This window comes from Amblyomma maculatum, chromosome 2 (assembly GCF_055883805.1).
Source record: "Amblyomma maculatum isolate TAMU_Amacu chromosome 2, ASM5588380v1, whole genome shotgun sequence".
Taxonomy (NCBI): Eukaryota; Metazoa; Arthropoda; class Arachnida; order Ixodida; family Ixodidae; genus Amblyomma; species Amblyomma maculatum.
The window spans coordinates 166419831-166437855 of record NC_139345.1 but is presented as its reverse complement, the minus strand read 5'-3'; the positions used below and the strand labels follow the sequence as shown (position 1 = coordinate 166437855).

The following is an 18025-nucleotide window of genomic DNA, read 5'->3' as shown; positions in this document are numbered from 1 at the left end:
AAATATGCGAGATCATCCGATCACATAGAGCGAATGCTATGGTTCTGTCTTGTTCTGTCTTGTTCTACGAGTCATGTGCGAGTGATCTAAAATCTCATTACTAATCCTAAACATTTTTTGATTTGACTAACTGTTCATGGTTCTGAATAGCGAGCATTGGAGGTAGGTTTAAATATACGTCGTTTCAAAAATGAACTAAAAATGCATTTATTATGGCGGTTACATACATAGAGCAAAGTTAAAAATGCTGGCACTATCATCATCGTCATCGACATCACATGCCATTTTTTCGCTTCTTCCTGCGCGATTGTGCGACATTTTGTTTTTTATTGTGCTTGCTAGGTGCTTGCTATACCTGTCGAAATGTCCCACGTGTTAGTTAAGTGGTGCACCGAAGATAAATGGGACGTATATAGTGTCCACGCACTTGTGGACACCGAACTAGGTGTACGGCTCCTCACGGAGGAGAACGTCGTAAGGCAAGTACGTGGCTCGGTAGTCGCCGTGCGGTGGAGGGATGGTGAGCCGCAGGCAGAAGCGGAGCTTCTGGATTTTGGTAAGTGATGAGAAACGTTAAGGAAGTCATTGCGCGAAGTAGTATTTGCTTTATGGTGTTGAAACTTTGCAGGCACTGAAAACGTCTTGGAGAAGAGGAGGGCGCAGCTTGTCCGGGCTGCTGTTCCAAAGGCCACAGACCCCCGCAGGGGGCACCTGTTAAAGCAGGTGTTTGTGTGTTTTGTGCGACACCACGGACCCCGAGCACCCACGCTTAGCCGTGCGTGGCATCGCCGTGTCTGGGGAAAAGGGGATCCTGGTGGTTGAGCCGATGCCGAGTGTTTGGACCTTTAAGGCCCCTCGGCGGAGGCAACACACCACTTTGGCCCACGCTTCCCACAGACGGCACCTCCGGGCTGACCCACCCGGGGGAAATCGGCAGTCGCCTTTTCCTGTCCTCCACTTCATCTTTCACTTTCCTATCTCTTTTCTCAGCACTGTCCTGTCTCCTCCTCACTTCTTGTTTTTCCTTTTTTCTTGGCGGCGAGGGTTAACCTTGTGTGGAGTAGCTACCCTGAGTTGCCCATATTTGGTTATAGTAGCGGTGTACTGCTGGCGTGGGCAGGACTTCTTGCAAGTTCCTGTCCCGTCCCTTCGTTGGGCTCCATGGTGGGTGGCAGGCACAACTACCGAAAACACAAACCCTTTCATGGATTCTTTCTCCCAAACAAATGATCGCCCTCCAAACAAACGAGGGCGGACCGATGCTACAAGCCATTTCTTTGTGAAAACAAAAGAGACTTTCCCAAAGTTCCATGTCATACATAGCGAGGAGCTTGAAAAACCCGCTCGAAAAATCTCCCCTTTCATAGTGTCAAAGTGTCTCACTAAAGACCTGGGCCCTGGATATAAAGTATCAAAACTTGCAAATGGTGACCTCTTGCTAGAAGTACAAACCAAGTGCCAGTCCTCCAACCTGAAAAACATTGTGTCGCTTGGGGACATCCCTGTCGTCATCACTTCCCACCGATCCTTGAACATTGTAAAAGGAGTAATATCTGAGATAGACTTCATTGCTCTCACTGAAGATGAAATGGCAGAAGGACTAGCAGACCAAAACGTCATAGCAGTTCACAGAATAAAAATCCGAAAGGATAACAAGGAGATCCCTACAAAACATCTGGTTCTGACTTTCAATAGCTGCACCCTCCCAGAGTCAATTGAAGTCGGATACATCAAAATAAACGTCCGACCGTACATCCCAAATCCGAGGAGATGCTTCAACTGCCAGAAATACGGCCATGGTTCGCAAAGTTGCCGTGGCCGCAGAACTTGTGCGAAATGTGCTGCGAACGACCACAACTCTGATAACTGCACCGCAAACCCACGCTGTGCAAACTGTGAGGGGGATCACCCCGCATACTCTCGATCCTGCCAAAAATGGAAAGAAGAAAAGCAGATCATTACACTAAAAACAACAAAGAACATCACATACAAAGAGGCACGTACTCAGTACAACAAAACCAAGAACGCATTTCAGTTCACAGCGAAACCAAATCTCGCCGATGTGGTGCGACAGGGCGGGGCACCACAACGGCCTTCGGCACCTACCCAGACCTCAAACGAGGCTGAGGTAGTGCCATCCCCTGCCCCGGTGGAAGCAGCTCCCGCTCCTCCACCACCCCCAAAACAGGCTACGCGTCCCTCAGGGTCGGCGGGCCACAAGACCTCCGCCCACGAGGCAAGGTCTAAAAAGAAAGAACACGTGCCTCTGGCACGTTCGTCCAGCACCTCAGACGAGGTAATGGACATATAGGCCAGGACAGCTCTTTGCCGTCTTCGTCACAGAGACGGCAGAGCTCCTTGGAAAGAACCAAAACAGACAAGGCCCGAATCACGGGCCCTGGAAAAAACCTAACTTAATTTCTAAGCTTTCAACAAAATAAGATGGCATTCCTGGTACAGTGGAACTGTAGAGGACTTCTAAAGAATATTAATGACATAAAAGACAGTCTAGATACAGTCTCGCCAGTTGCACTGTGCGTACAGGAAACAAATTTAGGTTGCATGCACTCGAATATACTGAAAAAATATCAAGTCTTCCGCCGAGATCGAGAGCAAGCAAGCAGGCTTTCGGGTGGTGCGGCCATCATATTGCAAAGTGGAGTTCCAGCTCAAGAACTGAAATTAAACACTCCCTTAGAAGCTGTAGCAGCCACAATAATTGCCTTTAAAACTCTTACTGTGTGTTCTGTCTATCTTGAACCAAATCTTAAAATAACACTCCATGATCTAGAAAACCTTTTTTGCCAACTACCAGAGCCCTACCTAGTAGTAGGAGATTTTAATGCACACTCCCCTTTGTGGGGAAGTGAAAAAAGTGATACACGTGGACAGCTTATCGAGGATTTTATTCTTAGTTCAGACATTTGCTTATTGAACTCCTGTAAGCCCACGTACTGTTCACCAAGGTCAGGAAAAATGAGTTTTTTAGATTTGGCTTTTAGTTCACCTTCCCTTTTTAATGATTTTAAATGGGATGTTCTGAACAACCCGTATAGTAGCGACCACCTGCCAGCAATAATCAGCTTATCATCCTCACCATCAGTCATGCCGACCAAACCGAAACGGTGGAAACTTCACTTAGCAGATTGGGAGCTTTTTAAAGTAGAGGCGAATCTAGGAGCAGTTTTCTCAGATGCCCTTAGTGTCGACAGACTAAATGAGTTGTTCACGACTTGCATTATCACTGCCGCTCATCTCACCATTCCACAGTCCTTAGGTGTGGTGCGACAAAAACACAAGACGTGGTGGTCTCGGGAATGTAAGGAGGCCAAAAAGCGACAAAATAAAGCATGGGGTGTTTTCCGAAGGTACCCTACACACGAAAATCTTACAGCTTTTAAAAAGGCCAAAGCTAAAGCTCGATACGTCCGTCGCAACTCTGAAAAAGAATCCTGGCAGAAGTATGTCACGTCAATAAATAGCTCAATGACGTCTAAGAAAATGTGGGAACAAGTTCGTAAACTCAGTGGAAACTTTTCCCCGTTTACAATTCCCATCCTCACAGCCCCTGGTATTCAGACTAGCATAGAAGAACAGGCCAATATACTAGGCGAACATTTCACACACGTTTCAAGTTCGTCACACTACACAGAAACATTCTTAAAATACAAAAACATAGCTGAGAAACAAAAACTCCCAACAAGTGGTGGCAGAAATGAATCATATAATAGTTTTATTACACTCCAAGAAGTAAAGAACGTCCTTGCTGCTGGAAAACAGACTGCGCCTGGCCCTGACGAAATTCATTACGAAATGCTGGCTCATTTATCTGAATCCTCTGTAGAGGCACTTGTGAAATTCTTTAACAGAATTTGGACTCTGGGTAAACTCCCGGAGGCTTGGAAACAAGCTGTTATTGTTCCGTTTCTGAAACCAGGAAAGCCGCCGACCTCAGCGGGCAGTTACAGACCCATAGCTCTGACCAGCTGTTTAGCAAAATGTTTTGAAAGTGTTTTAAACATCAGACTAACTTTCATCCTAGAATCTCACAAACTTCTTAATGTTCATCAGTGTGGTTTTAAAAAAGGGTGTGCAACGACCGACCACTTAGTGCGTCTTGAAAATACTGTCAGGGAAGCGTTCATACATAAACAAAATTGCCTGGCCGTTTTCTTTGACATGGAAAAGGCATACGATACGACTTGGAGGTTCGGGATCCTACGCGATATAGCAGATTTGGGCATCCAAGGCCGGATGCTAAATGTTCTGAAGGACTTTCTATCAGGTCGTTCATTTCAAGTACGTCTCGGTACCACCTTCTCGAGGAACTTTATTCAAGAGAATGGGGTACCTCAGGGGTGCATTTTAAGTACAACTTTGTTTATTGTAAAAATGAATTCTATTAGCAAGGTAATCCCAAAATCCATTATGTTCTCGCTGTATGTCGACGACCTTCAAATAGCCTGCACATCCTCAAACATATCAATTTGTGAAAGACAAGTACAATTAACACTAAATAAACTAGACTCATGGGCTTTTAAAAATGGGTTCAAATTTTCCCCACAGAAAACAGTGGCAGTAATGTTCTCGCTGAAACGAGGTATACAGATCAATCCCAAGCTACACCTAAATGGGATTGAGTTGCCAGTAAAGAGCGAACATAAATTTTTGGGTGTAACGTTCGACAGAAAACTAACATTCCTGCCTCACATAAACATCCTAAAGAGGAAAGCCATAAAATCTCTAAACATACTGAAGGTTCTCTCTCGGAAACATTGGGGGTCTGATAGGGCGTGTCTTCTACATATATATCGATCTGTTGTGCGGTCTAGCTTGGACTACGGGTCCATAGTCTACGGGTCAGCTAGACCATCATATTTAAGGAAATTGGACCCGGTACATAACCTAGGTTTACGCCTTTCTTGTGGCGCTTACAGAACATCCCCTGTTGATAGTCTGTATGCAGAGACGAACGAGCCTCCGCTGAAAGATAGAAGGGCTTCACTCACATGTGCTTATGTCCTTAGAATAAGATCACAGAAAAAACACCTCTGCTATCCAATAGTCTCAACATGCCGCTCACGAGTAATTTTCACAAATAAACCACAAGCAACGAGGCCACTGATAATGCGTTTCGAAGACATTTGCAGTGAGCTAGAAATTCTGGACACCTTGCCCGACACTGCACCAAAAAACAGGCCCCTACCCCCATGGTACAAACTTCCAAATGTCTGTGATCTCACTCTAACACGCTTCAACAAAAGCCAAACTCCTAAAGAACATATAATACAAGAATTTCGCACAATAAAAGAAAAGTACAGTAATTATACAGAGTTTTATACAGATGGATCAAAAACTTCTACTTATGTTGGCTGTGCCGTAGTTGAAGAGAACTGGGAACAAATAATTAGGCTTCCTCAGTGCGCATCAATTTTTACAGCTGAATCTTATGCTATCCTGACAGCTGTAGGAAAAATAGTGAATGAAGGCATTGGGAACAGTGTCATCTACACCGATTCGTTGAGTGTACTGACGGCTTTAAATCACAGAAATGCTGCCATGCCTCTAATCGGTGACATAATACATAATGTAAAAATGATCACAACACAAGGACATAACATAGTGTTCTGTTGGGTCCCTAGTCACGTAGGCATTGACGGCAATGAAAGAGCAGACAAATGTGCTGCACTTGCCCACAACAAATTGATTCAGAAAGCAAACATACCACATAGTGATTGCTTGAAATTAATAAAACATAAACAGATGAATAAATGGCAGTCCAGATGGCACAACCAAGAAAATAATAAGTTGCGTCTCATAAAGCCTGTACTAGGAGAATGGAAATCGAGCACACATCAACAACGTTTTATGGAAGTGATAGTATGCCGTCTTCGTATTGGACATACTCATCTTACACATAACTTTCTGCTAATGAAACATAACAAACCGACCTGTGAAGAATGCGACGAGATACTCACTGTAAACCACATTCTAATTACATGCTCAAAACTTGAGGCACTACGGAGAAAACATTTTACTATATTTTACAATCATACCATCCCATTTCATCCCACCTTGCTTTTAGGAGAAAGAGCACTTGTAAACCTAGCATCTGTTCTCAGTTTCCTAGAAGAAGGAAACTTTTTAAATAAACTATAGATTTAACATTAACCTTGCTCTTGGCGCATGATAGCCTTAGTTGCTTATGCGCCATAAAACCCAACACAACACAACACAAAGGCCACAGACAAAGTCCTAGCGCCTGCCTAGGTGAACTGTTTTATTCCTGTCCTTTGTAGTGCGCGCGCTGCTGTGTTTTTTCAGCTTTATTTGTCGGCATGCGATATGGCAAGAGCCTCAATAAATTCGTTGTGGTAAATTTTCGGTGAAAGCATTGTAAGGGTAAGGGCCATTGCAAGGGCCATTTTTCCGTAGACGTTTCCTCCGGGGACATTTTTACCAGATCCCTGCAGGGTCGCATCGCATCGCTGATATCTCGCGCCGCGGGCTTGATGCGAGTGTGACCAAAGTGACGCAAAGCTTCGCCCTCACTCTGGCGCGTGTGCTTACCATTCCTTACAATTTCTAGAGCAGCGTTCGTTTACAGTGCTGCTGACGGACGGGACGAATAGAAACGTGTATTGCTGAGTGTCGAAGACATGCCGCTGTTGCAATTAGCAGACCGCGCTGCGTGATACCTACTTAGGTGATGTACAGCCGTTCTCAAACGTGTACAGTAGTAGCAGTAGCATTAGTAGTAGTAGTAGTAGTAGTAGTAGTAGTAGTAGTAGTAGTAGTAGTAGTAGTAGTAGTAGTAGTAGTAGTAGTAGTAGTAGTAGTAGTAGAAAATGTTTAGTAGCCAGGAAAATAAGACTCGAGAAAAAATTTGTGGTTGGTGTGTTCATTTCAAAACTCCACTGACCTTGGCTGCCGCTCTAGCGTGTGCAACGAGTGCGCACTGCACTTCAAGCTCTGAGCTGAGCAGAGAGGTCTCCCATTGCTCCTTCGTTTTATGTGTTTTGACCAAAAGTGTGGAGCACAGGGGTCTGCTTCTGAGCCGTGTAGTGAAGCTAATTTTGCATTAGCGGAAGTTCTTCCCATAAGCATGCGCAGGGTTCTGTATTAGGGGGAGCGACATTTCACCATAGCCCCCCCCCCCCTTCTTCCACCAAAGTCCCTGCAGCTAAAACGCAGCACAAAGATGGGGATTTATTAATTTGTTATCAAATATTTATTTCGACGTGATGTAATTGAAACATAAAAAGAATAGTGTGCGCTTAAAATTAAAAAAAAAACTTCGCCATGGGCACAATTGAAAAGTATGCGGTGATCCTCACAACAGTTCCTTGAGTCCTGGATTGGCTTTCCTCAGGTAAAGATAGCATGTGAGCAGTTCTTGTAATGCAACATCATGGGCCGCCAGCCGTCATTATAGGAAAAAACATTGTATGGAAATAAACTTGCACGTTTACATCTGACGGTCCAGCGGAGGAAAGGTATGGGGAAGACTTGGCGTCCCCCTGTGCGCACGCCTATGGTGCTTCCCATTAGAGAGGGTAGGACAAAAAAAAATTACCATCAAGAGATTTGGAACACAGAAAATGCCTTACAAGCCTCACGAAATGGCTCAGAGGCAGACCGCCTGGGCTCTCACTTTTGACAAACACTGTACATAGAGACATTTATTTTTGTACACAAGGTGCTCTGTGACATGAGTACCCTAATTCCAGGAAGACTAGGCTTGCTGCTTGTTTGCTTTCAGTGAATCCAGCATGTCAACTTTGTAAACTTGGCAGATTTTAGAGCACTTGCAGGTTGTTTGGAGTCATATTGATGCCATTTGTATGTTTTTGTGTTTGGGTGTTCACAACGCAGATCAAATGTGTCATGAGCAAAATAGAAGTTGCTGAAAAGTCATCCCATAAGCTGAATCGTTTTCACACCTTTAATTTACAGCTTTTGCCTTGAGCCTTTTTGTTTGTACTCATTCGCAGACCTAACGCGAAGCACTAGTTTCCAAAATGGCATCTTTAATGCACTATATTCTTCAGTGCACACAGACGATTTCACCTCCGGGTGCGACGTGCATGAAATTTTAAACTGCACCAAGCATCAAGTGCACAATGAAAGCATGAGAATTTCTTTGTTAAGAAATTTTGCCAAATTACCAGCTGCAGTCCTTGACCTTAGCAAAAATAATTTTTCTATGCTTTGTCAGGTGAGAAATTCATGTGATATAGCAAACGAGATTATGCATTTCCAATCATCTCTACAATTGTCAGCATGCCTGTCTAGAGCATTGTGGTCTGTAATGAGAAATGTGAAATCTCTCGCTGACACACTGCAGTTGTTGGGAAAATAGGTATGTCTGTGTGGAATCGGGCGCATGCACTGTGGACAGGCATACAACAGCTGCACAAAAAATACTTTGAATTCTTATATGAAGCGTATTTTTGCCTGAACCCTTTCTGTAATCATGGGTCTAGGGCCACAGCATCTGCCACTGCGGGGCCACAGCTAAGGTGGCAGCACTTGAAGAGAGAGTTAAAGAACTCGAAGAGCGACTGCAAGCAGCAGAAAATAACTATTATGAGTTTCATGTCTCATATGTTGTGTAGGGTGCCTGCCCGTGGCTAATCATAAAGTATGCCATAGTAGTTAGGTACATCAACTGCAGTCAGCTATACATAATACATGAGTGCAACAATTGCCGCTTTGCTATTTAGAGCTGATATTCACCGCTGACAAAAGCCTGGATTCCCAGGAATGTATGGTGCAATATGTGGCTTGGTGTCATGTGCGCCTTGATACTGTGGATGGCGCAGACAGAAAAAGAGAGTAGATTCTAGAAGTTATACGTGCAAACTTTGGCATGCGTATTAAGGATACCAAGGATCGTCATGTTACTGCAACTTGTTTGAAGTGAATTAACATCCTCCTGTGGCAGTGGAGAACATGTGTACTCTCGAGGCTAAGTTACATGTAATACAAATGCCCCAGTTAGTGTAGTTGCATACAATCTAAGAATGCAGCAGTGACTCTCGGAGGAGACCCTCCAGCCCTTGGCATAATTGTCGTGACATTGTTGGGTTTGGTTTTGCGGGGTTTAACGTCCCAAAGCGACTTGGGCCAAGAAGGATAATGTTGCCCACCTGAAGATCTTTAACAAACATTGACATTGCACAGCACACAGCACCTTGTGTTTTGCCTCATCAAGACGCGTATACCATGGCCAGGACTGAATGTGGGACTTCTGGCACAATAACGAAGCGCCCTAACCACTGAGCACTGTGGTGGTGTCATGACATGATTAATCATCTAGCCGAAAGGCTTGCATTAATCAAATTGATTGCGTCTGAATTAGAGAAGGATATTAGGGTCCATAGAGCAAATAAAGGCATCATAACTTTGTCTCTGCAGTCTCAATTGTCGCACCATGTATACACATCATAAGTGCATTCCTAACACATACCCTGATGGTAGAGGCCTTAATATGATCACCAACAGAAATTGAAGAAAAAAAAAGAATTCAGTGTTCTTGTTTTGAGTGATTTTTGGCTTCCTTTATGTGTTATAATGAGTCCCTCATTCTCTTACCGATGTTTTCTCCTGTGTGCTTCTTGTATTCTCCTTCTGAGGTCTCCATGTCGCTTATTACTGGAATTCTTATGTACATAATTATTGAGCTATACTTATGCCCGAATTCAAAAACTTACCTCGACTTGACCCTTCACTTTCTTGAGTGGAGAGTGCAGTCGCTTGTCCCCATAAGGTTTGCTCAAGAAATCCCCCTCCACTCAAGGAAGTGTAAATGGAATATGGGGAGAAGATTAAGTCCGAAATTTGGCTCTAAAACTGCTTGCCGCTGCATGTAACAAGTGCCTTTTGTCATGTTGAATCTTAGAACAACCTTTACAAAGATAACTTTTTGGTGGGCTAGTTGCTAACTGATCATTTTAAATTTAAAGGCACGAAAACCACACGCACATGCACAAGAGAAGAAAAAACTGGACAGAGCGCCACTCACAACTGATTTATTGTGCACAAAACGTGCATTTATACCACTGCCGGCGCATGCGCAAGAAACACATTCAGCATCATGTAGTATAAGATAAGCAATGCTCAAGAAACGTTTTTTCTGTCTAATGCAGATGTATTGACATGTCGCTGATGCACAAATTGCCTTTTCTTCTGATGTAAAACTCTTCAGTTAGTTCTCTGGCTATCTTATTACCACTCCTTGCAAGAATCCGAGCATCAGAAAAACACGGTTCACAAGTGCTGAAGGGCAGGATCGGATATGCTTCGGTAAATTGGGGCCCTTTTTATTTTTCTCACATTTCGTTCATGTTTCCTGATTCTCTCATTAACATATCGCCCTGTGTGTCCCATGTAGGAACAACAAGAGAGGGGAACTTCATAAACAACCACATTAGCACATTTCATAAATGGTCGCCCATGCCTGGTGCCACAACCTCTTTTCTTTTTTCTTTTTGGCCGTGCCGTATCTGCACAAGTTGGCCCACAACCTGAAGAAAGTTGCAAGTAGGCATGGGATGGTACTTGTTTTTTCGACCCCCAGAAAGTCGGAAGCCTTTGCCCTCGAATAGCAAAAAGAAATCAAAAAGAAAAGGAAAGAGGCCGTGGTATCGGGCATGGGAGATCATTCATGAAATGTGCTGAAGGGGTTGTTTATGAAGTTCCCCTCTTTTGCCGTTGTTTCTACATAAGACAAACAGGGCGATGTGTTATTGAGTGGATCCGGGATCATGAACGAAATGTTGAGCAAAATAAACAGGGCCCCAATTTACCGAAGCATATTAGATCCTGCCCTCCAGGCACTTATGAACAGTGTTTTCTGATGTACGGATTCTTGCAAGGAGTGGTAATACGATAGCCAGAGAACTAATTGAAGCGTTTTATATAGGAAAAAATGGCAATTTGTGCATCAGCGACACGTCGATAAATCTCTATAAGGCAGAGAAAACGTTTCTTGAGCATTGCTATCTTACATTACATGGTGCTGAATGTGTTTCTTGCACATGCGCCGGCCAGTGGTATATATGTATGTGTTTTCTGCACAGTAAATCAGTTGTGAGTGGCGTTCTGTCCTCTTTTTCTTATGTGTGTGAGTGGTTTTGGATTTTTTGAATTTTTTGTCCATCTTTCTGACAACCGGATGGTGTGGATGAGGGAGTGTAGTAGGATCGGCACCTGGGATACATGCAGATAGCATAATGTGGTGCTGTGCGCTCATGCTCATATGTATTTCTACATTTGTGTATGTATGTATGGAGTTGCCGGTGGAAAGAGTTCAGAGTGGTGTGCATAAGCTTAAAATCTCACTTCCCATTGTTGATAGCACATCTTTACTTCACTGATTTATATGCGCAGAATAGGCAAGCTACATTCTCTTGTTCCTGATGATTTTTGCACTTGAGACTCAGTAGGTACACATTGAACTCAAACTGGTTTATACCACTTGGTAAAACTGTGCAGAGAGGTAGACATGTTGGAGACAGATGAGTGCCTTTACTAGGGAAAAATTTATTCCGCATGCTCAAGATGGGAAGCTAGTTGAAGAAATTATATGGGAGAGTTTTTTGCACAAATTCATCCATCATTCCTTTTTATGCTGAGGGACGATGTACAAAGTACTATATACGGAGAGGAGTGCGGGCGAAGCAATTTATCAGCGAGCGCAGCTCGAGTAGGTGCCATGCCTACATGTCTTTTGCTTTTTGCAAGATTTTCCACTTTTCATTTACAATGCCATTGTTCAGGTTACGAAGTCGAGGTTCTGAAATGAAGGAGTGCCGAGCAAATTATTATTGAGGGTGGACTTATTATTGAGGGCGGACAAATTATTATTGAGGGTAATACTTCTGACCAGAAGAAGACAAGTCCACTAGCCGAAACGTTGGCTCGACCTGCGAACTGAGGCGTACCCCATTTACCCTTGTACAATGCTTATTCATTCTGTGTCACCAGCCACTTCAGATCTTTGCAGCCTATCCAAGCTGCCCATACCGCAGTGGCCCATCTGTTGCAGCTAGGAAAGGGGGGCTAAAAGCAAAGAAAAGCTTAAGGTGCAGTGAAGAACCACAGCACAGGATTGCTGGTCATCAGAAATAGGGGAAAAATTGTAAAAGAAACTGGTCATGACGTAGGTTCTATGTCGCGCTTGTTGTCACGTGAGCCTCTGCGTCTGATGTGCAAAGATTGAGTCTCTGACACAGGCATTGACAATTGGTCTGAAATTTGTGATCCTTTTCTTTGCTCTCAGAGGGCTTGCATGCCTTTTCATAGCACTTTGCAGCAGATGCATCTGAACTACGAATTTGACTCTCCCGGCGCTTGCAGTTTTCAAAACATCAGGGAGCAGTAGTTGTAATCATGCTCCATGCCGACCGCGAGTATCCCTTCCAAAGGTAGAAGTGCTATTATTACGAGATTTTCAAGATAATGTTTAGCTTTTTTCCTCTAATCCAGGAGCAATTTGAATGAAGTTGTGCTTCTGAAATGAAAAACAATCCTCAGAGGCTACTTGGAGTAGAAGCTCGAGTCGAGGATTGGGTACGAATATAGTGGTCACTCTTGTAACGTGTTTATAAAGGGCACTCAGACCTGCCTTGTTCTAATTGCTACAAGCAGAGATTTGCAGACTGTAAGCAATGATGCAATGTTTCTAAATATCTTTCAACTTGAGTTTGTTATGTTTGTCTCCAGATTCCTACACTATGCTAAAGCGATCGCAAAAGCTAGTGAAGAAATTGGAAGCTCTCCTGGAGGCTGCAAGACCTGAAGATGTGGCAACGGCAGAAACAGTAAGCATTTGCTCTTTGAAAAATATCTCTGGTAGTTAAGAAAAAAGTAAGAACACTGCCACTATATTCTGTTTCACAAGCTGTTTGCAGCACTACAAAGGTTAGGCTGATCCGAGCCAATCAGGATAGCGTACACTTCTTCATTGTGTTCGTGCTCGCCTGTGCCATCAACGGCGATAGGAGCACAGTCATGCAGTTCGAGCCAACCTGATTGGCCCAAATTTTCCTTTCCTTTTGTAGTTCTGCAAACCGCACAGTGTGGATCATCAGTGATGTCAATGCTAGAGCAGGAAGCGGTCACAGAAAAGAAATGCGATTTGTGTGGATATATGTTTGGGTGCAAACAAAACATTTCTAACATATGAGAGACCTTTCATGGTGACAGTTCCATGCACAAGTTATGCAGTCAGAAATGGTTTACTACGTTCAGTGCATATTAGTGCTAACTGTCATGAGTAAAACTTGAGGATGTAACAGAGAACTTGCCGCCACAGCATTCTCGCTACCTTTCTGACTACGACCGATAGGCTTCCTTTGAAAACGTCTGCTAGGCAAAATAAATTGCTTGTTTGTTTGAAGCAAGATCATAATGGAGCTTGAGCGAATGGGAACTAACAAAGGTTGTAAAATGCGTTAAGGAGCATATGTTTTTTGCAATGGGAATACAGTTTTGTTCTGTAAAGGTTTGTCATGGAACAGCTCAGTGTGATCGTCTTATGGATTTTCAATCCATAAGACGATCACTCCAACAAAAACACAATACTTTGGTTGGCGAGTGGATCACCAAAAGAAATGGTTTACTTACAATCTTCCGGATATCTCTATTAACGACTATGTTATCCATAGTAAAGAACCAAATCAACCAGTAAAGTATTTGGGCCTATCTTTGTTTGTCAATAAGTGTCCATTAGTTGAGTCAGAGAAGGCCCGTGCATTGCTGGATCTTGTTTCCAAAACCTCACTGAAACCTTTTCAGAAGCTTAATTGCTGGAGACAACTGGTTTTACCCGCATTTCTATATGGTTGTTTTAAAACCTTACTAGTGAAACAGGAAGCTTGTCGCCTCGACAAGCTTATTCGCCTTAAGGTTAAGCGCACTTTACACCTTCCACTCGGCTTTCCTAACTCCCACGTCTGGTTACCTACCAAATGTGGGGATTTAGGTTTCATCTGTCTTGAGAAAACAGCACAATCCGTTCAACTTAAATCTCTCAATAGAATGCTTCACCTGAACGAGCTCTTTGTTTTCAGATTGTTTGATCTTGAGCTGGAGTCCCATTATCGCCGCCTAAATGAGTTATTTGACATTTCAGATGGCACCACTAGTGCTAAGTCCGTTGAAGCTGCACTAAAGCGGTGTGGCGATAAATGGTGGAACAATTATATCACTCGATATGAAAATAAAGATCTGTTCGCCCACCAGAACCAAGCCCAGGCAAACACCTGGCTTGGGTACAATTCGAAACTCTTGCGCGATGGAGATAGAATTGGAGCTCTTCGCCTTAGAACGAATCTGTATCCAACCCGGTCCTTAACCAATAAACAAAGTTCCGATCCCACTCAACTCCGCTCAACACTGCCGTCGGTGTGGCCTTCGCAAAGAAACAGCCTTCCATATCTTGCAGGAATGCGAGTCAGTTGACCTACCCCGTAAAGAACGCCACAACTACATCGCCAAGCAAATCGCTCCACTGACCAAAGAGAAGCTCCCGAAGAGAAGCTCCGAGAAGAGCCAGTCTTCACCACCAGCTCAGGCACCCGCCTTAAACCGGATCTCGTTGTTGAAACGCCCCATGAAACCCTCATTGTCGATGTCGCTGCGGCATGGGATGCCAATGAGGGCGTCCTTACCAGCAAATGTAGAGACAAAATAAAGAAATATTCGACTCTCCGTTCTAAATTTACAACTGCCAAGAAATTTCAAGTATTTGGTATGGCGTTTGGAGCGAGAGGTATGCTTTGCCCTGCTACAAGTGAAGCAGGTAAAGCCCTGGGACTCACCAAATCTGACCTGATCTGGCTTTCCTCCCGTGTCCTTCTGGGAAGCCTCATCTGCCTTCAAAGGTTTACTAAGAAAACGATCTGCAGCGCGCGCGACTGCAAGGGCATGGGGGGGGGGGGGGGGGGGGGGGCTCTCTTATCCTTTTTTTTCTCCTTCTAATTTTCCTTGTTCGGGCTCGCGTTGGGTTCTTTTCTTCTTTATTCCTTAGTGTATTAGTCGGCCGCTACTTTTTTCCATCTTTGTGGTTGTAACATTTATATTTTTTCCCTCCATTAGGTAGCTAAACGCACCTCATGGAGCCGAAGCAGCTCACTTGCCAAACGCTGTGGGGCTACGGCCCCGCTGCTTCGGTCTCGGTGATGCGAAGCCCTGTAGCGGCCACAACCCACGTTTGTTAGCTTTGCGCTGGCAGGAGAAATTGTTGTTTTTAAGCCCCCTTCTCATTTTACCTGAGTAAAATGAATTGCACATTGTTAGGGAGAGTTCTGGATTGATTTCGATTAGCATGCGGTGTCAGTCCCGAGAGTTGGAACATTTTCATGCAGGTCATTCCTATTTTTGACATTGGTAATTGCAGGACAGATAGTGCAGTGTGTTCATAAGCAACTTGGGAGGCCTGAAAATTGGCGTGTAAAATGGTTGTTAGGTCATTGTTAGCAAGCCAGCAATGTACTGCATATTCAGGGTGCGTTTAAGAAAGACTGTTTTGGAAAAGAAAAGGAAAAGACGTTAAAAATGTAAATTTAGTTAATGATTTTTAGTTAACGAGGTGAGAGGTCCGGATCCCTTTTGACTCGGGGCACATGCTCGTCAGAGCCGCAGAAAAAGTAAAAAGAGAAAAAGAATACTACACAGTATTGTGACAGCCTATAAAGACCTTGGTTCACTACAGTTCGATTGAGCTGCTTCAGATGTCACCAAGCCATGGTAATCCAATGTGCCAGCCATTCTGATTTCGGGACTAAACCGGTGTCTCAGCCATTACAGTCAGCTGTAGAAGGCTGTAACAGTATAATAAGGACCGTAGAGTGGCGAGCTACACTTGGTGTTTCCGTGTCTGCCCTATGTGTGCCAAAATAGTGGCTGCTCTCTTGAATCAATGCCTGCAGGATTGCACCTGTTTCCACGGTACAACAAATTGTTTTGCCTATATCTCAGGTACTCTGTGGGGGCGCTAATCGATTACCCATTGAAGTGTTATCTTTAACAATTGCTGTTAATAAATATTATTAATGCAGATAGTCTTCTGTAACTGTTGGAATACCAGTTTTAATAGGAAATGCACATATCCTTGCAAAATGTGTCTGTTAGAGGGTATTTTGGCTTCGTGATAGCTAGGAGTGCTAAGCTGCTAGCCAGAGCCCAAAAAGAGCACAGGAAGGGATTGGCACGCAATTCGAAAGTACCAAAGACTAAAATGGCTGAACAAGAACTGAATTAATGTGAGGTAGAGGACGTGACCTCACGCAACCGGAAGTAGAGCCGAAAAAGGGCATATGAAGGGATTGTCGTGCAATTTGAAAGTATCAAAGACTAAAATGGGTAAAAAAAAAGTAAATTAGGAAACTAGAAGCAACCAGAAGCGACTAACAGCAGCATTCGTGCTTTCGCATTACTCCAATGCGGATTCTTCAGTGCTCTTTAATTTTATGACATTTAGTTATGTGCATTACATTTTATTTATGTGTACATGTGGTGAACAAGTATAAGTCTCCTGTACGCTAAATCTCTTTATTGAGTTGCAGGGGATGTTACATATAGAAAACAAGACATAGCTTAGGAAGCACTCAATGTCGACCTCTCTTTACAGGTGGCTGCACACCAAGTTGCAAAAAAATGGCAAGAGCTATGTTTATGACAGATTCTAGAAGCAGGCCTGTAATTGTGAATGAAAATGTGTCTGGCACTTGAGATTTTTACTGAGCATGAGTCCAGGCACATATTTGATAGCCAAATGTAAATTGCCTCCTGTCTGTATGCTGTTTAGATACGCCAAATTTTTACTTTTCTTGGCAGTGCTTTGCTTTCACACCTATAAAAAATCGTGGCTGGTCAATGTCACCTTAATGTGTTTCCATACTTTAAACATCGCCTCTAAGAGTGGAAGTGGTTCTACTCATACCTTTGCAGTGTTATCATTTCTAGCCTATGACCACATTTCACAAGTCCCTGTGCTGTCAGTGCGTGCCACAGGTGGAGACCGTCAGATGAAAACGTATTGATGTTCAACGAACTACAAGCCAGATTAAACCCTAAGGGTACTAAGTGATTTCTCGCCTATTAATAGCAGATGTGTAACTATGGCTTTTTTGTGCTTGTTTCTTTGTTATGTAGGTTGACATTGGGAATGGAGTAAAAGTTGAAAAGTCTACTATCGACCGCTTTGTTGTTCATAGCCAATGGCTTCAGACAAAGTTTGCCAGAAGCCTGCTGAGGCAGGTGTTTACAGAGGAAGAGATGCAAGGAAAATCTTTGTTTAGGAAGGGCAGCAACGCCCATAAAGATGGCACACAGAAGGACCCATTGGACCCTGTGAGGCTCAACGCTGTGCTAGGTATGCATTTGAAGGCCTCTGTCATTCCTGACTTTTACTTTTTCTTCCGGAGCTCTGCGCAGGACATGTAATGCATTGGTTAATGTATTATTTCCCTATTGCCAGAACCAGCGTCTTCCAGTACGAAACCAGTAAGAGTTTCGCGTTGGGTTTGCACTGGATCTGCTGGGCACACCGGAGGTCTGCAATAATCACTGGAGCAGTGAGGGGAAGACACTGGTTGCACTGGTACGATGGGAGCGAAAACGCTGGGATTAGCTTTTTGACACTGGGTATGTCGCTGGCATCCGCGATGCACTGGGAGAAGCTCTTTATGTGGGCTGGGGCCGCACTGGTCCTACCCAGTATAATCGGTGCGGCCCGCGGCGTCGACCAGTTAGCATCCCTCAGGGGCCAACATGGGAACAGCGTAATCGCAATAGAACATCGGGGCGCATATGAAAAATATGGTTCAAGTAAGCACTTTTTGCTGCGAAGTCGTTGCGCACCTGTAAGAAAACAAAGGCAGTATTTTTTTCTAGAGTTTCCATGTTTCAATAGGTCGTTTCGAGAGAGACTACGATCGTCGCTCCTCTGATATCTCAAGACACACTGACGGTTAACATACAGCTAAAACTGGAATTGAATAATGTAGGCTACCAT

At 43.9% G+C, this 18025-nt stretch overlaps 1 protein-coding gene across 1 annotated transcript; it reads left to right on the top strand.

The window, feature by feature from the left end:
- Positions 1-310: 310 nt before the first annotated feature.
- LOC146200369 (uncharacterized) lies at positions 311-17489 on the top strand. The gene is made up of 2 exons (XM_084592336.1): positions 311-483; positions 17164-17489. The coding sequence occupies exons 1-2, from the start codon at positions 364-366 to the stop codon at positions 17452-17454; spliced, it is 411 nt and encodes a 136-aa protein (XP_084448462.1). The 5' UTR covers positions 311-363; the 3' UTR covers positions 17455-17489.
- Positions 17490-18025: the final 536 nt, after the last annotated feature.